The sequence below is a fragment of the Pezoporus occidentalis genome, unplaced genomic scaffold (genome assembly GCF_034315485.1).
Source record: "Pezoporus occidentalis ecotype Australia unplaced genomic scaffold, CSIRO_AGI_Poc_V1 ctg346, whole genome shotgun sequence".
Taxonomy (NCBI): domain Eukaryota; kingdom Metazoa; phylum Chordata; class Aves; order Psittaciformes; family Psittacidae; genus Pezoporus; species Pezoporus occidentalis.
Genome location: NW_026915440.1, coordinates 90,435 through 115,521, shown reverse-complemented (window position 1 = coordinate 115,521; position 25,087 = coordinate 90,435). Strand labels below are relative to the sequence as shown.

Below are 25,087 nucleotides of genomic sequence, written 5' to 3'. Positions count from 1 at the left end.
AGTTCCACGTCCTTGTTATGTTGAGGACACCAGAACTGCACACAGTAATATGTAGGTGGAGCTTCACATTAGTATCTGCCTGGGAGCTTCCATGGCGCTGTTTCAGACAGAGACTGGGCACTGGGGTTGTAGCAAGTGCAGAGGAGGGAGACAATCAATATGTAGTTTGTCATTCATTTAATGAGAAATAAAGGTAAGAGAAATTAATTTGTGTGTTGGGGTCCCACCTGCTCCAAGGTCAGGAGTGTGTCCCAACTAAAAGGAAATGTGGCAAGAGGGCCAGGAGGCCTCCATGGATGGATAAGGAGCTGCTAAGAAAACTTAGAGGAAAATAGAATCTTACAGAAAGTAGAAGCAAGGACAGATGGCCTTGGAAGAATATGGGGACGTCATCCAGGAAAAGAGGGAGAGGGTCAGGAAAGCTAAGGCCCAGTAAAAACTGAGTCTGGCAAGGGATGTGAAAGATAACAGGAAAGGCTTCTATAGGTAGATTGCAAACAAAAGACAGATTAGGAATAATATGGGCCCTGGCCCTCTCTGGAAGCTAATGGGAGAACTAGCTACTGTGGATTTGGAGACAGCTGAGGTTCTCTATGACTCCTTTGCCTCAGTCTTCACTGGTAAGTGCTCTGATCACGCCGCCCAAGTCTATGAAGGCAGACGCAGCGACTGTGAGATTGAAGAATTTAGGTGCACTGTAGGAGAGGGTCAGGTTCAAGATCATCTTGAGAACCTGAATGTGCACAAGTCCATGGGACCTGATGAAATCCATTCGCAGGTCCTGAAGGAGCTGGCAGATGAAGTTGCTCGGCCACTGTCCATCATATTTGAAAAATCATGGCAGCCAGATGAAGTTCCCAACAACTGGAAAAAGGGAAATATAAGCCCCATTTTCAAGAAGGGGAAAATGGATAACCCAGGGAAACTACAGACTACTCAGTCTCACTTCTGTGCCTGGCAAAATCTTGGAGCAGATTCTCCTGGAAAACATGCTGAGGCACATGAAAAACAACAAGGTAGTTGGTGACAGCCAACACGGCTTCACTGAGGGGAAATCCTGTCTGAGTAATTTGTTGGCCTTCTATGACAGGGCTACAGAACTGATGGAAAGGGTCAAAGCCATTGGCGTAATCTACCTGGATTTGTGCAAAGTGTTTGAAGCTGTCTCACATGATATCCTTGTCTCTAAACTGGAAAGATGTAAATCTAATGGATGGACCACTTGGTAGATAAAGAATTGGCTGAATGGCCACACACAAAGTGTTGTGGTCAATGGCTCAATGTCCAGCTGGAGACCAGTAATGAGTTGTGTCTCTCAGGGGTTGGTGTTGGGACTGATCTTGTTCAACACCTTTGTCAGTGATGTGGACAGTGGGATTGAATTTGCCACCAGCAAGTTTGCCAACAACACTAAGTTATGTGGTTCGGTTGATACACTGGAGGGACCTTGACATGCTTGAGACATGGGCCTATGCCAACCTCGCAAAGTTTAACTATGCCAAGTGCAAGGTCCTACACCTGGGTCAGGGCAATCCCACGCACAGCTACAGGTTAGGCAAAAAAGAAATTCGTAACAGCCTGAGGAGAAGGACTTGGGGGTGTTGGTCAATGAGAAAACGAACATGAGCTGGCTTTAGTGTGTGCTCACCACCCAGAAAGCCAACCGTATCCTGGGCTGCATCAAAAGGAGCGTGACCAGCAGGTCAAGGGAGGTGATCCTGCCCCTCTACTCTGCTCTTGTGAGACCTCACCTGGAGTATTGTGTGCAGTTCTGGTGTCCTAAACATAAAAAGGACATGGAGCTGTTGGAGCAAGTCCACAGGAGGGCCACGAGGATGATCAGGGGACTGAAGCAGCTCTCATATGAAGATAGGCTGAGAAAGTTAGGGCTGTTCAGCTGGAGAATAGAACACTGTGTGGAGACCTCATAGCAGCCTTCCAGTATCTGAAGGGGGCCTACAAGGATGCTGGAGAGGAACTCTTCATTAGAAACTAAAGTGGTAGGTCAAAGGGTAATGGGTTCAAACTTAAACAGAGGAAGTTTAGGTCAGATATCAGAAAGAAGTATTTTACTGTGAGGGTGGTGAGGGACTGGAACGGGTTGCTCAGGGAAGTTGTGAATGCTCCATCCCTGGCAGTGTTCAAGGCCAGGCTGGATGAAGTCTTGGGTGATGTGGTTTACTGTGTGGTGTCTCTGCCCATGTCAGGGTGGTTGATCTTAATGCCCTTTCCACCTTCTATGATTCTATGGTGTTAGCTTCCCTTTTCAACAGTTGGATACAGTATAATATTAGCATGAAGGAAGAGTAAATAAATGTGTTATATATTTATGACTATTTCTGGAAGAACACTGTTCATCATAGACAGCAGCTACTCTGCTTGAGTGTTTCAGAATTGCTCTCCTTTCAGTGGACTGATGTATTAAGACAGCCAAAGTGGGTATTATGGCCCCGAAAAACTGCAAAGCTTCCTGTTTCAGTAAATAGAGTACTCTTGTCATCTTAATGGAGCATTGCTAAATGATCTCTGTGGCAACTGCAAGGAACCCAGAGGCTGCGTTCTGCAGCTGAAATCAGAAACTCCTGTTTGAGAACATAAATTGTTAATAAGCCTCAATGCTACACAGCCTTCATTTTCTACTGCAAACTGATTATGTATTTCCATATAATGGAATGATATGCAAGATACAGGTCCCTTAGGATCCTCAGGCAGCATCAGTCAGTGTGTTATTAGAAGCTGTGGGCCTAGCTGTAACGTGGAGTAAATCAACCTTTCACCAGATAAAACAGGAGGGGTACACCTGCTTAAGACATAGCAGAAGCTTTCAGAACTAATTCATAGTAGACTATTAGAGCCTCAAAAATAGAGAGAAATCTCATCTGGGTGCTCTGGCCATCTGATTGGATCTGGCAAGGGGAGTGGTGATACTTAATTTGTCTATTAATTTCTATATAGATTTTAAGTTCTTGTATGTGCTGACTGTAGAAGGCCTCATTCATATGATAACTTGTGACTGTGGGAGCAACCAGAGAAAATGTGCAGTTAGTGTAAACCAGCATCACTTTTCTTAAATTGATGGAGGACCCAAAGCCTGTTAAAGATGTGATGTGTTTGTGCTACTCGACATGCAGTTAAACCTTGATCTCAGGAGCGGTGGCAATGTTCACTCTTTTTTCCTCAGTGATGACTGTAGGCAGCTTTGAACCCCATGAAACGGAGGGGAGGAACAAGATTCAGATGTGGTTTATGTTTGTTCTGGTAATATTTCCAGGGTATATGCACTCTCTGTCAAGATAGATCAAGGTTGTGAGATTTACAAGGTGTTGCACAGCAAATGAACATAGGAGAGATCATCTTAGAAATGTGTTCTCAGCCTCGACACTGTCATGACAACTAGATAAAGATTGGAGGAACATGCTGGTCCAAGAACATAAGAAGGATGTTCTGAAAGGGAAGTCAAAGGGTGGAGGAGTAACTTTCTCAGCACTGGAATACAGTAACACCAAAAACAAGAAGGAATATGCAGATGAGTTGTACTAAAGGAGTAAGGTAGAAGGCTAAAGGTTGCAGCTCTCAACAGCCCTAGAAGGACAAAAGCCAAGTTCCCAAAATTCCAGAGCACCCAATGGAGGTGCTTTTTTTATGGAAGTCAGTGCCTTGTCTAATGCATTTGAGATCCATCTCAAGAAACTCTGGTGGTATCATCTCCTGTTTGGGAAGCCCCAGAGTCACAAATCCTAAGGGAATGCTCAATAAAGTACCCTGCATATTTAGCTGAATCCTACAGCTTTCTTGTGGTGTGCAAGATCCAGTCATGGAGTGTTTAGGTAGCTCTGAACTTGAAGTCATTGCTGCTGCTAGTGGGAAAGTGTCAGCAAGGTGGTTAGTGCTGCCTGGTGCCCAGGAAGATGTCTTTTCTGGCAGACATCACTACTTTTCTGGTAATAGAGTTGCAGAATGGTTCAGGTTGAAAAGGATAAGAGCATCTAGTTCCAATCCACCTGCCATGGGCAGGGACATCTCACACTAGACCATGTCACCCAAGGCCCTGTCCAACCTGGCCTTAACCCTGCCAGGGATGGAGCATTCACTTTCCTTGGGCAACCTGTTCAGTGCCTCACCAGCCTCACAGTAAATAACTTCCTTATATCTAGCCTGAACTCCCCCTGTTTAAATCTGAACCCATTAGCCCTTGTCCTATCACTACAGTCGCTGATGAAGAGTCCAGGGAAGATGGCCCTCAGCTTTCAATATCTGGCAAATCTTCCTACATCATGTGGGAAGTGACCAACAAGCATGTATAGGCTATGCGCAACTGTTGCACTGGCTGGAGTTTTATGGTAAAGGCATTTGTTATGCTCTTTCCCTTGTTCCATGCCATAAGCATCATCAGGGAATAAAGCTTGGTGCCACAGAAGAGGTCTGCAAAAGCAGATAAAGATTTTCATTTATACTAGCATGTGCTGTGTCACACAGAGCAGACTGGTGCCTGGAGGCTTAACATCCAAGGATTAGTGCTGTTGATTTTGTTCTGCAGGGGAATTCTCTTCTTTGTATGCCCAGCGTTCTCAAAGTATATTTGGAAAATGGACAGACGAAGGCTTTCAGGTTTGAGACAAGCACTACTGTCAAGGTAACAATGCTTGGTTGTCTGCCTTTATTCCCACTACCTAAATTCAATCCAATAGTAAAGGTACATCCAGTGGAATTTGCAACCTTTTGGTTTTATTGGCCAGCTAGTGGAACTGGACTGCCAGCTGATGCTGAGCATACTGGATTTTCCATGTTCTTTGTGCAGAGGAGATGTTGCTTTAATTCGCCACTCTTTTCTTCTCAGCAGCCAATTTTCACAAAACTTGCAAGAACTTGGCTATGAGACCATTACACTTCGTGAAGTGTGATTGAAGTTGGGCAAGAGTATATAGGTTGGTGGGAACTGGCAAATCAGCAGCTGTCCACTCTAACATTGATTTCTTTGGAAACCACATGACAGAATATAGAGGAAGTTGTTTAATATAGCAGTGACAATGTGCATCCATGAGAGGGAGAACAAGACCTGGGACCTGAACAGTGGAGTCCAGGTTTGGCTATCATGTGGATATCATGTAAATGCAGCAAGTGTAATTGTGATGGTTGTTCCTTAAAGTTCCTGTCTGTGCAGCCTTATTTTTGCACTCATGAAATGTTGATGTTTCCCTGTGGAGACATAAAACCTGATTAACCTCTTGAGGGGGAAAAGCAGTACCATCTACCTAAAACCACTTGTGCTTGGAGGCATAATAGACAGGTTACTGTCATTCTCTTCAAAATACAAGGTGCTGCTTTCCAGAGCCACTAACTAGCACTTTCCAAAACTTCCATGCTTAGACATAGACTTACAAACCTTAAGATTTTCTAGCCTGATCTTTAGAGTTGATCAGTGTTTATGTTGGAGGTAATAAGATTAACTGTGCATAGTGATTGGAGGCCATTTCTTTAAAGGATATACGATGTCCTGCAGCAGTGCAGTTACTGTAGAAAAAATGCACAATAGACAGGCTTTCTGGAGTTATCAGGCTGAAAGAATGTTAAGGGGAAAAGCAAGGAGATTTTATTTATAATGTACTGAAAACTTTTCTCAGAAAAGAGAAATTTATTGTCTAGTTTATCCAAACTTCATTCTTGTGGTCTGTCATGCAAGTAAGTCTATGCAAGTCTTGTGACTTGCAGGGCAGAGAAAAAGAAAATGAAACAAAGCAGGGAAATAGTAAGGAAAGGGGAGATGAGTTGCAAAGAGAGATCTGAATGCCCACCTGCAAGGTATTAATTTCTAAAAGATGCATTAGCTTGTCATGTTAGGTTCAGTTTGCTCACCTCTGATCTGGAACAAATTTTTCCTTACTGCAATTGAATGCAAACCTCACCAGCATCCTAACAGAAACACTCAAATGGGTAAAATGCTTCCCAGGTCAGGTGCTTTCAAAAGTTCCTCTGCTGTTTAAGAGATCGTTGCTTAAAACTGAGGTGTGTCAAATAGTTGTGCTTACCTTAAGAGTCTTGAGTGAAGAAAGGGAGTTCTCTTTCAATTCAGTCAAGCCTTATATGTTTTCTGTTTGCCAAAAATAAACCCAGTTATTTTCATGAGACTAGTATTCCAACAGAATTCACCATATAACAGGAACACCAATTTCAATCAAATTAAGTAAGTTTTCTACAATTATGCTCTCAAATTCTTGTTTATCAGTGGGCCACCAGTTCTTTGTAGTTTCTTCAGAAAGTGTCATAGAGGTCTAGAAAGCTGGAATGGTCAACAGCAAACATTTGAATCAAGGGTGACAAAAAGTGCTCAACACCACCAAACTAAAAACTGTAAGGCTGAAACTTTCAGCGTGGCTGGCTCTGAACACCATCCTGCTAACTGCCTGGCTAGCATGTTCTTTTGTTGCTTAGACATCCAGCTGGGATAGCACCGCAGCTAACTGCCAAGCTTGTGCTTGGTGTCCCAAAGAAGTTGCTATCTCCTGTATCTCCATTTCTGATGAACTTGCAGGCTTTCACTAGCCTTGAGACCTCTGTGGTTTGTTTAGGTCAGCGTATTCAGAAACCGTTAGTGAAGAGGGAAAGGCAGTACATAAAGGCACTGTTTTCCTGTGAAACAGTGCTAAAAATTTCACTGTGTTGTAGCACCAAGCATGTTCTTGGCTGCAGAGAATTTTGTTTGGCCACTGCCCTTTCAGTGCTTTTCCACATGGCTGCCAGCAGCAGGCTAGAATCATCCACATTCATGCGATATACTAGCAGTGTTCAGCAGCTCTGTCTAAATTCTGTTTGACTAACTATGGACTTTCCCTTCCCAGGACATTGTTCTCACCTTGAAGGAGAAGCTCTCAATCCGGAGCATTGCGCACTTTGCCCTTGCTCTGGAGGAGCAGTACAATGTGGCAAAGATCCACCTGCTGCATGAGGAAGAGTTCATAGAGCAGGTGAGAAGAGCCCTTTGCATGCCCCTGCAGTCATGCTGTGAGGGGGAAGAGGGATCACCAGCACAAATTAATTTTGGCCAGTGAAGTGCAGAGAAAACTTGGCTCTGCAGGTATCACAAGAAGGTGTGAGCTTGGCCCCATCTTCAGAGGTGCTGTTCTCTCCCTGTCGCATGTGTTACTACAGCATTAAATAGAGCTCCTGGAGAAATGACACTTTCAGAAGTGTCTCACTCCATTCAGAGTGCCCACAGAATGATACCCATGGGATGGTGTTGTTTGGACTGTGTAGTGCAATTAAGGGGATGAGCATGTTTTGTGCCATTTGCCAGATAGGCCAATCTACAGAGGACTGTTTCAGACAATCTTAAAATAGCTGTGTAGACAGCTGTTTACTGTTCCCTAGGTGGTCAGAGAGTTAACCCAGCCAGGTGCCACTTTGATTAAATTCTAAATCAAAAGTTTAACCTCTGCAAACATGAGGTTAGTTCTCTTAGTAATTCTATTGCTCTGCTACTAATTCTCAACTAATCTAATTTATGAGAATGTGCCTACCTGGGAGTCTTATGTCCATGCTGTTGACTTTGTTGGTCAGTGTTACACTGTGATGCAGAGAGGTTACGTAGCTAACCCTGTCCAACCACTGAGCACGTGTGCCTGAGAATTTCTGCTTTGTTTCAGATGGTAAGCTTGTATGGGATTTTCCCAGAATAAAATATGCTAATGTGTAACCCAGGGGACATCGTATTGATAATTATGATGAAGATCCAAGTGTCTCTTTAGGGCTGCTGCTATCTTAGACTGAACATAAAAGCAGGGAAGCTTTGACCTTTCTCTGTCATTATCATATGGCCTTGCAGCATCTGTCCTGGTTATACTGCAAATAGATGAGATCAATGGATATTTAATGAAGCTTTGCTGTCAAAGAACTTCCAAGCTACCACAGGGAGAAGCAAAAACCAGGACAAGAATCTAAGATAAAATTACAAACATTAGCAGTGTCTCCTTGTATTTGCTGAGGACAAATGGCTAATCTGCAGTCATCCCACTTGACAGTATCTTTAAATTATTTCTGAGTTCATACAAGGCAGAGGCTTACTATGCATTTATGAAATGAAGAACTACAGCAGTCCTTGTGGCATGATGCTGTTTGTCTGTTGCAGGTGGTCCAAAAAAGAGAATCTCAGGACTACCGGTGCCTCTTCAGAGTTTGCTTTGTCCCAAAAGATCCCTTAGACCTCCTGCAGGAAGACCCAATTGCCTTCGAATATCTCTACTTGCAGGTAAAATAGAGGCATTTCATGCTTTTGGATCTCTTCTCATCCAATTCTCATTTCTGCTTTAAACCAAAGCATACTTCAGGCCAGTTCATTTACATGAATGTGAAATGCAGAGCACTTAGGAACAGGGCATTTGGATTCAATTTGTCTTAAATTCTTAAATCAACTTACATTCTTGTCTTTTAACAGAATGAGATTGAAATTAGCTGAGTGGCTCCCTTTATGACTTACAATTACTTAGTTATATCAGAGGACTTCTTGAGCTCACATCATCATGCTAACTCACCCATATTTGTTCCAGAGCTGCAGTGATGTGCTTCAGGAAAGATTTGCTGTGGAAATGAAATGCAGTGTGGCATTACGTCTGGCTGCTCTGCACATACAGGAGAGGATCTATGCTTGTGCTCAGCCACAGAAAGTATCCTTGAAATACATTGAGTAAGTTCCCAAATTTCTGTGCTATGTTGTGGCTAAGTCTCGCAGAACAGGGAGCCAGCTAAAAGTGGCATCAGCTCTATGTTTGCCCAGTGTTTAGCTCTGGATAGAAGCCTGTCTCTGACCCAGAAAGACTGCAGTCTCTTAGTTGTGCCAGTCATTTTAGGTCAAGGTGGCTTCAGAGCCTGTCTTTAGCCTGCTGAGCTGCTTGAATAATATGTACAGTATAACATCTGGACATGTGTCTAAGCAGAGGGAGGTTCTGATCTGTAGGTAGAGCAGGGACATAAAATTCTGAATCTCTCATATAGTTACGGTTACTCAGCCTGCCCCTGCCACTATACTAAGATTTGCATGCAATAGTTGAGAGAGAGGATAATAATCAGCTCTGCACAGCCACTACACCCTTTCATCCACCATAACTATTTCAGAAATATCTAATTTCAGCATAAGTGATAGGTCCTGTGAAGTAATGGGATCTAGAAAAAAAAAAAACACAAAAGGTGCTTTCACAAGCAGCGAGTGTGCTGTACTGCATGTCAGTGCTGTTAGACCGCACTTGCCCTGAAGAACAACCCTGCTTTAAGAATTTGTGATGAGCCAATCATTGAATAACAGACATTTGTGTAGTAACTGCACCACTCAGCCTCCACCAGCCTGGGCAAGTGCTGCTGATGCCTGCATATAGCCAGACATACCCAACAGTGTGCAGTTAATGAAGAGTGAGAAGTGACTTCAGACAACTGCAGCATTCTTAGTTCCTGGATATTTACTGCTTGGGCTGAATGAATCCACATTTTTGGGTGTAGGGAGCTGCAGATGTTACGTAATGATCTTGTAACCAAAGTAAAGAACCTTCATCCTCTGGGGGGCACAGACTGGGACTATTGTGCTGACAAAGCTTGTAGATTGTCTCCTGTATAACCATGTAAAAATGGCCATTCTGCATGAAAGTGCATGGTCCTCCAACCCACCTCCTGTCTCAGTAGCAGAAGCACATAAAAGTGAATTTGAGTAAGGTAGTCATGTTCTGTGAGCTACACCCAGACATGTTACAGCACCCTGATCTAGTTGGAAGATGTCCCTGCTCATTGCAGGGGCATTGGACTAGATGGCTTTTGAAGGTCTCTTCCAACACAATCTGGTCTATGATTCTATGCTTCTATGACTGGCATGGTGCCTTTGTCCTTCTCTGCTTCTGGCTAGCTGTTGTTCTGCACATTGTTGTGTTGCTGGGGGACAGCACAGCTGGGACCCCCTTTGCTCCCTTCCCATTTTTCCGCCAGGAGGGACTGGGGAATTGAAAATTTCATCTCACCAACCCTGCTTCGAAACATGAGAGGGAAGGATATCAAGAAAGCCATCAGCTACCACTTGAAGCAGAACCAGATGCTACTGGACCCTCGGCAAAAGGTAGTGTTTATTCCCTGGATTCAAGGTGTCTCCCAGGATGGAGGCAGCATCTCTCACAGTCAAAGAAGCAATGTCTTTTCTCCATGTGTCTCTCCTCTGTGGGATCACGTGGGACTTTTCTTCTATCTTTTCCTCTTATAACTTCATCTGCTGTGCACGCACTCTAATTTCCCTACAGAGTGTGTTCTGTTGTGGGGTTGCCACATGGCAAACACAGTAATGTGGGGTGGTCCTGTACAGATCAAGTGCCCATCCAGACCAAGCTAAATGTGCTGGTCAAATACTCAGTCCTGTACGAAAAGAACATCTTCTACCCCATAGGCTACCTGGAAAACCTTGTTTGTCTGTCATGTTTCTAAACAGTATTCCTTCTCTTGCAAAACGAAGCATATGCTCACAGCAGTCCAAGTGCGCCTGAGCTATCTGCAAATACTGGGAGACCTGAAGATGTACAATGGGAAGATCTTTAATGCCACCCTTATGGTACGAGTGCATTTATTTATGCAACTGGGCTTTGGCATACTGTCTTATTGCCTTGCTTTGTGCATCTCTTATTGTACTTGGACAATAACTGCAAAGATAAGGATGCGAGAAGGAGTTTTAACCTTTTTATTTCACCAGTGTATAAGATCGTATCTTAACCAAAGCAAACCCTATCTAAGGCAGAAATGTTTCAATATTTTTCTTAACTGACTGTTGATGTGAGACTAGCAACCTTTTACTGAGTCTCCTCACTGTCTTTGCTTTGATCCTTGTAGAAAACGTAACATTAGCTCTGGTGATGCTGTTTAAGACAGTTCAGTCACACTACTTTTCCCTACCCTGGGACTTCATGAGAAGTCATGAGGGACTCTGCTAGGATAACTGAGCATAATTCCATTGAAGTGAATAACACACCAGCCTACACAATAATTCTGCATATTTTTTCAAGTTGAAAGCTGTGACTCTTGCTCTTCAGATGACCTCTGTTTATATTTTTTATGTTGTAAAGTACTTAAGAGATCTGGGGATATTTCAAAAACCCTTGAAGAGATATTGGCTATGCTTAAACCTTACTGTAAAAGAGAACACTGCTCTTTTCACAGTTCCCCAAGAGTTTCTTGGGTTGTTGTTCTTTTTTTTTGCCTGTCCTCATTTGGATCTGTACTGAACTATAGACCACAAGTTGTTTTGTATAGCACACCGAGCAATGTAGGTAGGATTGTATCAGAGGAAGACCTTACTGATGGGTTACAGTAATGCCTAGGTTTACAGTTGTGTGCAAACTGAAATAGTTTTGCCAAATTATTTGGGTGTTAATTTATTTCTAAGTGTCTGATCCTAACAGAAAGTGTTAGGAAGAACTTTGGAAAGTTCTTCCAAAACCAGAATGCCTTCCTGAAGTTTCTAGCCAAATCTAGTAGGTCTCACTTGGTCCATCTGGCACAGCCTGCCAGGTGATACTTCTGATAGCAATCTGCTGCTGATCTGACCTCTCTGGATCTGCTAGAATGCTGCTGCTTCTCTGAGACCATCTGCCTTGGGGGTACAGGGAAACTGGTAGTCCCCAAGGCAGAGAAGAGAACAGAACAGCTGGGAGCAGGTGAGCTGAAAGCCTGTAAGTAACAAGGGGCTCCCTTTGCAGCTGGTTACAGCACAGTTGTAAAGAGAGTCCAGTGTTAAAATAGTACACAAGAACAGGTGACTGAGGAATCCCTGCCCAGCACAGGTGATTTGATTTGTGCCTAGATTTTGGTTACAGATTTAACCTCTCCTTCTTACAGCTACAGGACAGAGAATCATATGTTGCCTTGCTGGTGGGTGCCAAGTATGGGGTGAGCCAGATTATCAATAATAAGCTCAACATCATAACAAGTCTGGCAGAGTTTGCAAACATCAGCAGGTTGGAGCTTACAGAGGAGTCTGAAAAAGTGAGCACTGTCAAAATCTATCTGCAGGATCTGAAGGTAAGTTCTTGATGGCTGTGTCAGGGCTAGAGAACAAGTGGGGAATCATTCACACCATGTATTCTTTTCAAAATCTGACATTTAGCTGGTGGTATCATCAGTAAAAAAGGCTTAGAGCAGACTCGGAAGGGGAAGCTCATAAAAAAGAATATGAAATTACTGAAGAAAAGTGATTCTTCTTCCTGTCCTCCATCAGTGAGACATATCAAAGAAACAAAATACAAGAAAACCAATTTATCTTGTTTCTCTGTGCCTCATGCAGAAAGAGTGCTTTGGAATGATGGTGGTATGGGGGAGAAGGAATGTCTTTTCAGTGTGCAGCATGTTCTTGCAGATGGCGATACAAGCAATATTTGTAAATTCGAAAATATTTTTACTGTTTTCTTCTCTCCATGTCCTTAAACAACAAGCTGCTGACTCTGCTCCTGGAATCAAACAGTGCAAAAGACCTTGTCTGCCTCATCATTGGCTATTACAGACTGTTTGTGGATGCAAATGTCTCCATATTTACCTGGGGGGAGAAAAAACGGCAACTGCACCGTATCTCAGCTGAAGAAGGTTTTAAAAACCCAGCCTGTTTGTTTGTTTGTTGGATTTGGATATTTTGTGTGTGTGTGCATGCGTGTGATTTTTGGGTGGTGTTGGTTTTTTGTTTGTTTTTTTTTTGTCAAAGGATGGGGAAAAAGTGAGTGGATCCTCCAGCACTGGAAGTGTTATTTCCTCCTGGGAATAGTATCATGCTAGAACAGTAGCCCAGTGGCATCTGCAAGTTATTAAGACTGTCAGCCATGGTGCAGGCAGTGCCAGGTTTCCATCAACCCCAGACTGTCGCATAGCAGAAGAGCAGCAGTAATTGGCAGCTTTTCCCAAGAAGTGAAAGCTGAATGCCAGTCACCGGAACGGCAAACCTATCACTGAGCACTTGTGCTCTTCTGCCAGCCTCCTGAACAACTCCCATCTGCTGGCACCCCTCGGCCAGGAGAGAGAGGATCTGTTTGCCATGCTGTCCTGTCCCTTGTCAGGATAATTGCAGCGTCATAGGGGTTACAGACTGAGGCTTTAGGCAACGAGTTAGCTGGCTGCTGTTCCGCAGCTCCCCCTGGTAAAACCAGGCAAAGCAGGCAGGAGGGACCAAGCCTCCACTGACAGGTTGCATATGGTCCTGGAGGTCTGATTGTACCTTCATCTTGTTTGCTGATGAGCAAGTGAGGGCAGAACACTCTGGGCTTTAAGGCTCTGCTCTGCAGACAAGTTCATAACCCTTGTCCGGCCGTTCCTTCTTGCCACTGTAAGGGACAGGCTGATAGATGTGTTTAAATCCCAGGATACGAATCTCGAACCTGCAGTGACTTTGAAGACTCCTGGGAGCAGGATTCCTCTTCAGACCATTGCTTGGACACTCCTACAGCATACAGCAGTGCCCATCCTGTGTGCAACGAGGAGGAGCTGGGAGAGCTCCACAGTCTGGAAAAGGACAGCACAAAGCCCCAGTCTGAGGGGAGTGACCAGTATGATACGTGTGACAATGCAACAGACAGCGCATCTGAGGCTTCAGATTCAGCCAACACTGAGAGCCGAGGATTTAAGACAAGTGGCTCTAGTGACTCTATGGATGCACTGGAGGAAGATGAGTTGGAGATGTGCTCTTCCTTCAGGCCAGAATTCTTCCACTTCTACACACCAACAGTTCAGGAGATGAGCCACTCTTACAAGAGCTTCTTCCCCATTCATTCTGCAGGAGGGTCCATCAGGGCACAAACTGGAGACTACTTCTGCTTCTTGCAGGTACCGCATGCAGAGGAGCTTGGGTGTGAGAACAGTCCCTCTGAGCAGAGAGGGGAGGACACTGGTACATCTGTGGTGGAAACCAGACTGTCTGAGAAAAACACCATGGGCTATTACAACCTGTGCTACAGCATATCCCCTGCAGGCGGTGTGGAGAGGAGCAAAATCAGCCACAGCCCTCAAAGAAGTCCTTGGAAAGATGAGCCTTCCCAGGAAGGGGCACCATGTGGAGCAGAGGTGACTGCAGAGGCAAGCGACCCCATTTTGGAGCCACCCCCAGGCTTTGGTGACACCAGCTCTGAGGAGGAGTTCTATGATGCTGCAGACAGGCTTAGCCCTCCAGACACCTTGGCAGGTAAACCCTCACCCATATGCTGCAGGCTACCTTTCTTCCACCCCTAGGTGGACTAGGGTGTTGCCTTTTTCCCATGTCAGTCTTCCTAGAGAGATCATCTTTCAGCTCTTCATAGATTTCCCAGGATTTTTAAAGGACCTTTGAACACCCATTCTTTATAAACCATTCTTCAGCAGAAATACAGTTGATGTGCACATAGGGGTCAGAGCTGCAACTCTTCAGGGAAATCTGTCATCGCATCCGAGCATTAGATCCCAGAAAAAGGCAGTTTTCAAATGAGTCTGGCATTCTGGAGGGTTCCCAGGTTTCTGCAGGAATTCCAGAATACTGATATATGGCTCTGCCTGATTCTGAAGCCAGCATGCTGCATGAGTAAGTTCTGTGCATCCTTCTATGTAGGCTGAATCTTCAGGGATTAAAAGAGCGTTGCACTAAGAGGGAGCTTTATGGTAAATATTCCCACTGGCAGGCAGCACCTTCACTCTCCTACCTTCCTTCAAGCTGAGGAGAGCTAAAAGCTGTAAAACATTATTGTCCCATGTACCCACAAGATAATGATCTTTTGGGGTCAGGAGCACATTACATAACTGGGTCAAGGAGTCCTGTGGCTGAGCAGCTCCCTGGTCATTGTATTTTCTCAGAAAGAAGAGGATTCTTGTTTCTGAAATAATAATCTCTTTCAACATTAATTGATCTTCTTCATTTGTTTTGTGTATTTAGTACAACTTTACATTTTGCATTCATTCACAGTAACAATACCATGTTCAGACACAACACTGCAATCTCTGGAAATTTTTATCACCTAAATATCCAAGCTGGAAATTTCTGATCATGTTAATAAATCTCCAGCTGTAGGCAGCACTCACTGTAGCTGCTGCTAATACCACCAAATTAAACTTGGGAATTACAGATGTATCTGCAGTCAGATCAAGTGGCTCCAATAAGCAAAGGGAGAGACTACCCATCACCCTTTATCACTAGTGCTGGACTTCAGTCTTTGTAGCCATAGGCACAAATTCTATTTTCCTTGACATAGCTGATTCCAAGGTGGTGCTTGATCATAAGAGACAGTTTCCTTTGGCACTTGGGACCCAGGCTTTGCAACCAAACATTTATGTCTGCAATTGCAGGACGTGTGTTAAGAACTTTTAGGCCCACTACATAGACGCACGGATATTCTGCTGCCTGGGGCTATTTTCTGACTTGCATGGTTCTTTTTCTTGCCAACAGGCTACAATATGACATCCCAGGAAAGTACAGAAAACTGCTCCTGCATGCTAAAGCAACCAAGGTGTCACAGCTTAGGAGAAAGCCTGATGACAAGGCAGACAGCAAAGGAGAAGCACAGAAAGGAGAAGGAGATGACATATGCTAAGAGCCTGAAGAAGAGGAGATCTTTCCTGAAAACCTATTACACTTCACAGGTCACTTTTCCCTTAGCTTTACCAGGCCCTCTGCAAAGCTGCTGCTCTTGGCCACCCACACCAGCACTCCATGCTCAGCTGCCCTCTTCACCCTCCTCAGAGAACATCAAGAATGCAGAGCTGCGAGTTCCTGCTGCAGCCCGCACCCAGAGAAACAGTGCTAGCCCAAATCCATCCTCTGGCCTTGTGGAAATGGAGCCTGATACCATGGAAACAAAATCAGTGACTGACTCGTTGATTTCTTCCATTTCAGCTGTTTGCCTGCAGGGTGTTGCCATGCATGTGGACAGCAGCCTCCAACCTACACATGCTGTATATCCACGTTTCCTGTCCCTGGAGGAAGATGTGCCCCTTCCTGCGGGCACATCTTGTTTACAGGCTGTCAGGTCACCTGCTCAGGGAAGTTCCTCTATGAAGACAAATAATGGGTTGCTGAGTGAGGAGAGCTGTATGGACACCAAAGGCTGGCTGGCCCAAGTGGCACAGGAGAAGGGTGAGGTGATGGCAGCCCAGCAGGCTGATGATACACATCCATGCCCTAGCCAAGAAGTGACTTGCCCTGCTAACAAACACACACTGCCAGCTCATGGCTCCAGCATGGGCTCTCCTCATGAGGTGGACAAGGACCACGACCAGGAACTGCTCCTCACTGCTGAGAGGGAAGCAGCATGTAAGGAGCCTGTCCCAGCTCTTTGTGAACAAGGAAAAGCTAATTGTGACAGCTGTGCTGAAAACAGCAGTGACAGTGCCTTGTTACAGGCAAAAAGCAGACCAGTGATAAACAAGGAGGCCTTACAGAAAGTGAACAATAAAAATCACATAGGCTTTCCAGATGCAACTCGGCTCTTAACAGATTGCAGCAGCACTTCTGGGGTTGAAACTCGCCTCTCCTGGCTCTCATGTGGGCTGAGAACAGACCTCGCATCACCCAGCCCATCTCAGGAAAGAGTAGATATCCCACTAGAGCTTTTGGCCTCTGAGAAGACTAGTGGGTGCCTGGAGGCTGATGCTGTTGGAAAGGAGATACAAACATTCCCAGCTGGAGCACTGTTTGTGAAAGAGTTGCTAAGCAGCCAGGAGCTGGATGGAGACCCTAGAAAAGATGCAGGAAATGTGGCTCTCACACAGCCACAGCCTATTCAGACTCCTCTTCCCAGAGAGCAGCCTACTGAGATGGGAAAAGACTCTCCTGTAACTCCATCTGTAGGGCTTTCCATCTCCTCAGGCCCAGTTTCCTTTGGTTTTTTTGAGAAAAAAGCAGATCATGGGGCTTCAAAGCACTCCTTACTCTGCTTTAACCACAAGGAGGATGAGCAGAGTCCTTCTGACCCCATCATGATCAGGTCCTTGGGTTTTTCCACAATGAAGAAGACATGTCCACCACAACTTGGGATGGACAAGTGCAGCTGTCGTCTGTCCTATATCAGCTGCTTCCACAGGTCTGATGACAAGGGGGAATGTGAAACTACCATCCCCATGTGCAACGCATTTCTGGGGCCCCTCACCACTCCACCGTACAGCAGCTGTAGTCTTCCTGGGACCCCTGTGAGCAGTTACCCAGTCTCCATTGCTAGGGACATGGCAGGGTGGGACCCTTATGTCCAAGCCCTCAGCAAGCTGAAGGACCAAGCACAGATGAGCCCTGCAGATTTTTCCTGCTTCCTGGCCTACACCACAGAGCTTCAGGAGGTTGTGGGGAAGCTCTCCAGGACCCAAGGAACCCACCTGCAAGGTCAATGTTCTGAGCAGGGTGCTGAGAGCAAGGGTACCCTTGGCTTAGTCTCCCGGGATCTGCTGTCCAGTTGCCAGGAGCTCCTGAAAACAGAGCAGCCCCTAAAAGAGCTGCAGGGTGTGCTGAGGGTGACATTCAACCACCTAGTTCAGCTGGCAGTGGCCTGCTTCCAGGTGACACACTGCCAGCTGTGCAGGCAGAGGCAGCATAAGCTTGGGGTTGCACTCATGGATGTGGTGGGAACCTACCAGCAACTTGTGCAGGCTGTTCACCAGCAGATTTGCAGGCAAGGCTGCCCGGATGTGGGTGCCAAGCTCCTTGCCCGCCAACACACAGCCCTCACAGCTTCCATGTTTTGTCTTCTGCAGCAGTTCAGGGTACCCCCATTGTTGTGATGGGGATGTTTGGTGGCATGAGTGCACTGGGTGGGAAGAGCCCAGCCATGTTCCTTCTGTCCACTATCAGGTTCTCCCCTACAGGGCGTTTAGCCCCACAGTTCACAGAATGGGCATGGAAGCACGTGTCCCTGTTGTCAGCTTAGCTCCACCAAGAGCCACCCCTGTGCAGAGGGTGGCTGTGACGCAGGGCGTACTGCCCTCCAGCCTAGCTTTGCGCAATTTTGTGTACGCAATCTATGTAATATACAAATTCATAGAGTACTTCAATGGCTTATGTATCTTGCCTGGGGCTTGTCCCTCACCTCCCAAAGGCCTTGCAGGTGGCTGGTCTCAAGGTGTTGTCTTAGCCTTCTGTCACCTGTGGAGCCTTTTAGCCTGCCTTTCTTGCCACTCCATACTCTCCAAGCAGTTTCCAAAATAAAATTATGTCAGATGCCACCCTGGCCCCATGTGAAGGAAACCAGGATACTTTGTCCACCACCTGTGGCTGAGGATGTAACGGAAATCTCTTTGGGAAGAAAGTCATGCTGTATTTAACTGCCTTTTCTTGGAGCCACAGAAAAGAGGCTTGTCAAAGGCAACGTAGGCAACACCACATCCTGCTTTTCTGGTTTCTGTGTCAGCCAGCTCTTCTATTTACATTTGCTGATGCTTGAGAAAGTCCCTAACAAACGTTCCCCCTCCCCTGGTCTGGGCTAGCATATGTTGCTGCATAGTAAACTCAGGGGCTCAATTGTAAAGTTAAAGGCTCTTACACTGGAGCTGAAGTGCAAACCTCTAACTACACACCAACAGCTAATGAGAGGGGGAATGTGAATACTAAGCATTGGAAGGGCACATAGGGCATAGCAGAGCTGCAGGCACTGGCAAACGCAAATTCAGCCAAAATGCGGAGAAAGGCCTGGTGCAACAGGCCCTACTGATAATGCCTCATGGCACTGAATTCCAGGTGTTGCAAAAGGCTCTTGATATGAAAGAAAAATGAAAATACATATGCAAATGAAATAGCATTTTACCTCAGAAGACCTTCAAGTCCTTGCACTGGTGGCTGGAGCTAGTCATTTACAGTAACGCGGAGGCTGTTTGGTGGTTTGTTGGTGTTTTGGGGATTTTTTTAGCAATAATGGCTGAGGTTACATATCAACTTAGATGCATCAAAGATGCTTTCTGCTGTGGCTATGAACTATATCTGCTCTTTTTGTGCAGGGCAGAGTCAGATCCCAGATACCCTTCCAGGAGGAACTTCAGGGTTAGTGAACTTTGCATGTCAGCGTGTGATAATGTACCATGCATAAGTAACTATAAGGATGCGATGGAAGTTTAAGAGTAAACATTTTATTTTAGGTTTTTAAAATAGAAGCACAGGATTAGCTATAGGCTTCAACAACTCCCCGAGTCTTCAACTGATTTAAAGTTGTTAGGACATAGTGCACCTGGAAACTGTTTCTCCATCTGGGAATCCCATCTTGTGCTCCCCAATTGGAATAGTATTGTCCTTTTCCATGGGAAGAAATTTTCCTCACCAGGGAGCTTCGCAATTTTAACTTCACCTTACTTACTGTTTTAGCAAGATGAAAGAAATACATTAAAGCACTCCTTGCTGCCCCAGAACAAGTGTAGATGCAAGAGTCAGAAACATTAACAAGCATCTGTAAAGAAGTAGAATTGAATTCCTGTCAGTTTTCACTTGATCCCAGGGCTGCATTAGCTTATGTTTTCTGTTCAAGAGGAAAAAGTATTTTCCAGCATTGTACTGCTGAGTCGAAATGCATCACTCTTGATAGGGTCCTTGAACAAGATTTAAGCAGAGCTATCCTCTCTATGCATATTCATGCTGGTGCCTCTGCTCAAAATACGGAGTTTGTCTCTCTTGTCTCCACAGCTCTTTAACATTACAAAATAAAGAATTTTCTTGTGCATTATCATGCTGAGGTGTTTTCACTTATTTCACGGCCTCTGGCAGCACATAGCCTTTTCCAGAAGAAACTCCAGCTTTCAAGGCTGCTGGCCAGCTTCGAGTCTCATAGTAAGTTGACAAGATGTCAAAGACTGTCAAGAAGAGATGTGATAACAGTATCAACAGCAAGCTCTATTAATATACACCCCATTGGCTGCAAAGCATCAGGAAGTTACAATAGCTGATAACAGAGAAGGTTAGCATGGGATCTAGTGGTTTGCCTTCCTCTCATTTAAAATCTGACGCGCAAGTGTTTGAGGCAGCTTCAAAACAGCACATGAAACCAGTTTGAAGATTACTCTGGGGAGCTCTGGGTAGCCAAAGCAGAGGCTGTGTCAACTAAAGCAGGTTCCCCAGTCACCATTTGACTAACCTGTACTACCCATCTGTGCCACTGACCACGATGGTGGGTTATACCTACTGCACTTCCACCACTGTTTCTCAGATGCTGTGTTTCCACATCTCCACACAGTGGTCTCTAGCAGCTATGCTTGTGCTTTGCAGGGCCCTCCACCACCTCCTCTGCCTTGTGCTGATGGAGATGGCAATGATGTCCTCATGCCAGAGGTAAGAATTTACTAGAGCTGGCCTAGGACACCTCTCTGCTCCATAATCTATAGCAGAGAGATGTTCACATTAAAAAGCCACAGACCACTGGTGGAGGTAGAGGAGCATGGTGTGACTGGGTGGCCCAACCCATAATCATGACATGAAGCCATCACAGTGGTAGAGCACATCACATCATCCTGGTGTTGTGAGCCTTGCCTTGACTGAGTCTGACACAGCCAAGACAATTTCTGTTCTCCCTAGCCTGGGACCTTGTATGACTCATAGCAACAGCAGCTTCCTCACATCTCCCTCACACTAAATGTTCACTGCTTTGTGCAAAGCAATCCTGTGTCCCTGAGAATGCGCTGATGCAGAGAAGCACACAAGACCTTTAAAAAGGGGGTATCAGGAATAAATCCTATTAAGAAAAACCCCTGCTCCCAGTGCTTCCCCCATTACTCAGCAATGGAGAATAATTCTGAAAATACTTGGCTTCAGTGCTTGATAGCCCTCTCCCCCTGCCCAGGCAAGTGATAGGACATGGCTGAGCCTCTCACCTTGATTAATTGCCAGTGTCTCTGAGTGGTAGTTCTTGGTGTTAACAGCTTTCACCATGTACTCGCGAATGGGGAGACGGGCTGTTTGCAAGGACTGCTCTTGTGCCCTTTGCAGAGTCAGCTTCTGCAAAGGAAACAATAACAAGGTGCCCCACGTGCAGAAACTTGCATATGCACAGCATGCACAATGTTTCGGGTGCAAGCTGCTACGAAGCTAAAAGCTGTCCTGGGGCATATTTCACCCAGACTTCCACAGTCTCTCAGCCTGGTGCTGGATCCAGGCAGAACCTTGGGGAAAAATGTATGGTGGCACAACAGTGATGTCTCAAATCAAGGCAGCAGGAGCACTGGGTACTAGAAGTGGGATGTCTCTGTTCTCAGGAGATAATGGGGGAGACAGCACCTTCAGGTTCCAACAGCCTGCTACCCACCTTGTGAATACTTTCATCCACCAGGCCTCCGAGGATGTATACTTTATTTGGATCAATATCTTCAAGGACTAGAAACAAGATAAGCACTTGCTCACCACCATACAACAGTAAAATCCTGCGCTACACCATTTTCCAAGCAAGAGCCCACTTCCATAAGAAACTGTGGCCAGAGTCACCCTTTACCCCGGAGCCTCAGACCATGCAGGAGGCTGAGACTTCAGAGACAGACGTGTCTGCCTGAACCTGCAGGCAGCATGAAAGGGAGAAACGCTTTTCTCAGCCTTTTCAGGCTGAAAGGACAGAGCACCAGAGATATCATACATTGCTCCCTTTAACCACTGTCCGTTGTGAGATGTGGCTAATCTGGTCAATCTGATCCCAATCTGCTCCTGTGTTCCCACTACCAGGGTTCCCTACTAAAACCTTCGCCCACCCATACCAGATTATTTAGCAGAGTAAGGCATTTTTGTAAAACAAGACAAGAGATCTGTGCCCTCAGCAACATGTGGCAGGTTGGAAATAAAGGAAGAGGATAAAATAAAGACAGTAGCAAATTAAGCAATAAAGAGAACATTGTAGCTGCTGCATTTCAGAGAAAGATGTCATTTAGACTGTAGCCAAAACTGCCACAGCATCTCTACCACTTCCTAGTATTACAAGCTGCAGAGGATGTACACGCAAGTTTTTGTTAAGTCTGCTGCAGATCACCCACAGCCCTAAGTTGAAACCTCATTTCGTAAAAACAGATTGAGATAGGAATAGATTTAGCATCAGATCTAAATACACAGTACATCTCATACCATTTGAGATAGCAAATACCTGGAATTGAATCACGTGAAGTATTAAATAGTCTGAAAAAGAAAAGCATAAAAAACACCCATTTGCCCTCGCTCCCCTGTGCCTAAAGTATGTGAAATATTTACCATTCTCAGAGTCAGGAGTGAGATAAACAATTGAATCTACAGGAAACAGGTCCAGGTAACTTTCTTGAGTTGTATCCATCTGTAAAATGCAAGACATGGAGAGAAGAAGCCCATGAGGCCGAAGTCCATTTGCCAGAGCAAAATCCACTCTCAGACACAGAACTATATGGACGATACTGCCTTAGGTGTTTACACTCCTGCAGATAGTGGGTTTTGTCTTAACTGGAAAATGTTTCCATATGAGCATTGAACAATACATATTTCAAAATCCCTTAAATTCTTTTCTAATCAAAATCACTATTCTTTAAGGAAAGGAAAAAAATCACCTAATTTTAAATGAGATTCTAATTCTTCAGAGATTCAGGAATCTCCACCTTGGTTTGTCCCCTCACTATTACCACCTGCAGACCCCACATGTGCTGTACGGTTTAATGTCACTGCCATGTGTGCATCCTGTGCTTGAGTCAGACCAAGCTCAATGTAAAAACTCAGGACATGAATGTGTGACTTGCCCAAACCCTGACCAAACTTATACAGCTGCCTGTCCCCAGTATCACAGGTCTTTTTACAGAAGTAGCATCTGGAGAAGGAATTCTCCTGCAAGCAGGAAGGACAGGAGCTCTAACCTGAAGCATTCGTACATTGCCCCATTATCTGTCAGTCTTCATCTCCTGTCAAAGGGTAAGAAGATCTGAACTTAACCACTGCAACTAAACTGAATTCCCACATAACTCCCAGCTCTCATCTGAGCGCACCTCAGCCTGTTGTGGGTCAACACTGAAGGCCAGCAGCAGCTGCAGGGTGCTACAAGCCTTGAATGCACAGTCATCAGAGACCCTTACCAAATAATTGGAGAAGCCGTCGTTCATGCGAAAACACTCCTCATAGATCAACGAGCCCACAACAAACTCCGTCAGACAGAGCCAAAATGGCTTCTCAGCCCGCCTGTTGGCCCCATAGAGTCTCCTGATCTGGGAGGCGAGGCGGCTTGTTTCCTTCCAATAAATAACAAGCACAGTGACCCACAAGACAAGGGGCAGGGGGTTACATGGCTCTACTCAGGGCCTGCAGACATCCATGATGCCCGAGTCACCGGCTGCTCGCTGGAAAGGCTGTTCCTGTGGAGCAGAGCTCAACTGCCTGAAGGAAACCCAGAGCTGGGTGTGCAGCCAGTCAGGAAGCCGCGTGCAGGCTAGGGGGCTTAAGGACAGGCAGGGATGCGAGGGGACAGCATCCCCCTAGAGGCTGAGCTCAGGTGAGGTGCTGCGTGGACCCTTCTAGTTGAGCTTCAGCTCTAACTACGCTGAAGCACTGGTGCAGAGGACGCAGTAGGCAGGGTGGCCCGTACCTTCTCAGTCATGCAGTCGGCCACTCCGAGGTCCACGCAGAGGCGGGGCCCCGACGTCTTGGCCTGCAGAAGGCGCTCCTTCGCGATGGCGGCCGGGGCCTTCCCGCAGTCCCGACTGGCAGCTCCTGGGAGGCAGAACAGCGAGAGGGCAGCCTGAGCCCCGGCAGGGCAGCAGAGCCACGGGCGGACCCCGTTCCCTCGGCCAGGAGCCCCTCGACGGGGCCACTCTGTACAGTGCTGTGCCGTGCCATGCCATGCCATGCCATGCCGTGCCGTGTCGTGTCGTAGCGCCTCTCACCTGCGCCACGAGCCTGCTGGGCCCTGCTCCTCTCCCGCTCTTGCGGCCTCTTGCTCTTCTTGGCCGCCAACACCCGCTCCCAGCGCCTCCGCTTCCGCATCACATTTCTCTGTGGGAGCAGCGGGGCCTTAGCCCTGCGGCCTCCTCCCGACGAGGAGGCCGCGGGACCGGCGTCACGGCGGAGCTAAGCCCTGCCACCCCTCTCCCCGCCCGCGGCACCTACCGAACACCGCGCCGCGCCGCCCGCCCGCCCCGCGCCGGGGCTGACTGCCGAGGGCTCGATCCGCAGCAGACGGAGAGCCTCGCAGGCTACCACCGCCTCCTCCTCAGGCTCCACCGACAGACAGCCGTCATCTAAGCCGTCGCCGGACATCGGCGCCACTTTCCCTTCCCGGGGTGGGACCTTCCGCGGGAGGCACGGGGATCGAGGAGTGTGTCCCTGTGGCGCCGCGGGAGCTAGTGAGCTGACAGAACAAACCGCGACAAGCACTCAGCGTCTGCTACTCGCTGCCGGTCGCCTAACCGGGCCCTCCCCCTTGCGAGGCGAGGCGAGGCGGGGCTGAGGCGTGGGGCGGGCCCTGCCGAGGGAAGGCGGGTTAGGTCAGGGGGTGCTCAGGCACTCCTGCTCCGTGGCTCGCGTGGAGAGGACCGGCAGTGAGTGGCTCCTTGCTGCGGGGCGTGCGGTTGCGCCTCGGCCGCCCGCCCGTGAGTAGGAGCTCGACCGGTGGTCCCTGGGGAACGGTAGGGAGGCACCTTCTGGAGGAGCCGCCCCTCCGGGCCGCCCGGGGCCTGTCCGCGGAAGGAATGTTGGAGCGGGAAGGGCTCATCGGCTTCTATGGTCTCCTACCCTTTCATTGTTTCGTCTGTAGCCTGCAGCTAAGATGGTGCATAAGAGGGGGGCAGAGAATGCTTGCTGGATGCCCACACAGCAGCTTAGGGCTACAGCCAGGAACAGGACTTGGGTTTCTGTCTTCCAGAGCACAGATTCCTTTGGTCATGGAGTACCAAATGGCTTACAGAGGTGTCCCTCACTCCTGCCAGTAGCTGAGGAAAAGTCCTCTCTCCTCAGGCTGCCAAGATGGTAAGTGGTCCTCCAAATAAACTTTCCTGCCTCCTTTCTCACCAGTTGCTGCCTCTTCTAGCTTCAGGGGGACTCCAGAGGCAGCCCTCAGTGGCATACAGCACCAAGGAAGAGAACACTGCAAGGTCTGTTGGGCAGTACCCAGTACCCAGCAAGAAAGACATGCCATACGACATCATGGAGGAAGGTAAAAGAGTTGCAAGATTCTGTCAGTGG

At 46.7% G+C, this 25,087-nt stretch overlaps 2 protein-coding genes across 5 annotated transcripts in view; one reads left to right on the top strand and one right to left on the bottom strand.

Annotated features, from left to right (window-relative positions):
* FRMPD1 (FERM and PDZ domain containing 1) overlaps positions 1–19,652 on the top strand; it is a 43,729-nt gene extending 24,077 nt beyond the window's left edge. For 2 of the 3 annotated variants that reach the window (XM_062630041.1, XM_062630042.1), the window contains 10 exons: positions 4,538–4,633; positions 6,837–6,962; positions 8,123–8,242; positions 8,541–8,677; positions 9,961–10,087; positions 10,451–10,570; positions 11,851–12,033; positions 12,444–12,591; positions 13,358–14,173; positions 15,404–19,652. In XM_062630041.1, the coding sequence (XP_062486025.1) occupies positions 4,538–4,633; positions 6,837–6,962; positions 8,123–8,242; positions 8,541–8,677; positions 9,961–10,087; positions 10,451–10,570; positions 11,851–12,033; positions 12,444–12,591; positions 13,358–14,173; positions 15,404–17,724 (4,194 nt within the window). In that variant the 3' untranslated portion in view covers positions 17,725–19,652. The remainder of the gene's footprint in view (positions 1–4,537; positions 4,634–6,836; positions 6,963–8,122; positions 8,243–8,540; positions 8,678–9,960; positions 10,088–10,450; positions 10,571–11,850; positions 12,034–12,443; positions 12,592–13,357; positions 14,174–15,403) is intronic. The other variant, XM_062630044.1, reaches the window with a different exon arrangement.
* Positions 19,047–24,242, bottom strand: TRMT10B (tRNA methyltransferase 10B). 2 transcript variants are annotated; one of them, XM_062630045.1, is made up of 8 exons: positions 24,014–24,239; positions 23,791–23,899; positions 23,493–23,617; positions 22,987–23,139; positions 22,145–22,223; positions 21,222–21,289; positions 20,791–20,914; positions 19,047–19,776 (listed from the first exon to the last, which is right to left on the bottom strand). In XM_062630045.1, the coding sequence occupies exons 1-8, from the start codon at positions 24,161–24,163 to the stop codon at positions 19,670–19,672; spliced, it is 915 nt and encodes a 304-aa protein (XP_062486029.1). In that variant the 5' UTR covers positions 24,164–24,239; the 3' UTR covers positions 19,047–19,669. The 2 variants fall into 2 exon arrangements, with proteins under 2 accessions (XP_062486029.1, XP_062486030.1); XM_062630046.1 differs by lacking the exon at positions 22,987–23,139 and having other exon boundaries at positions 24,014–24,242.
* Between the last annotated feature and the right edge of the window lie 845 nt (positions 24,243–25,087).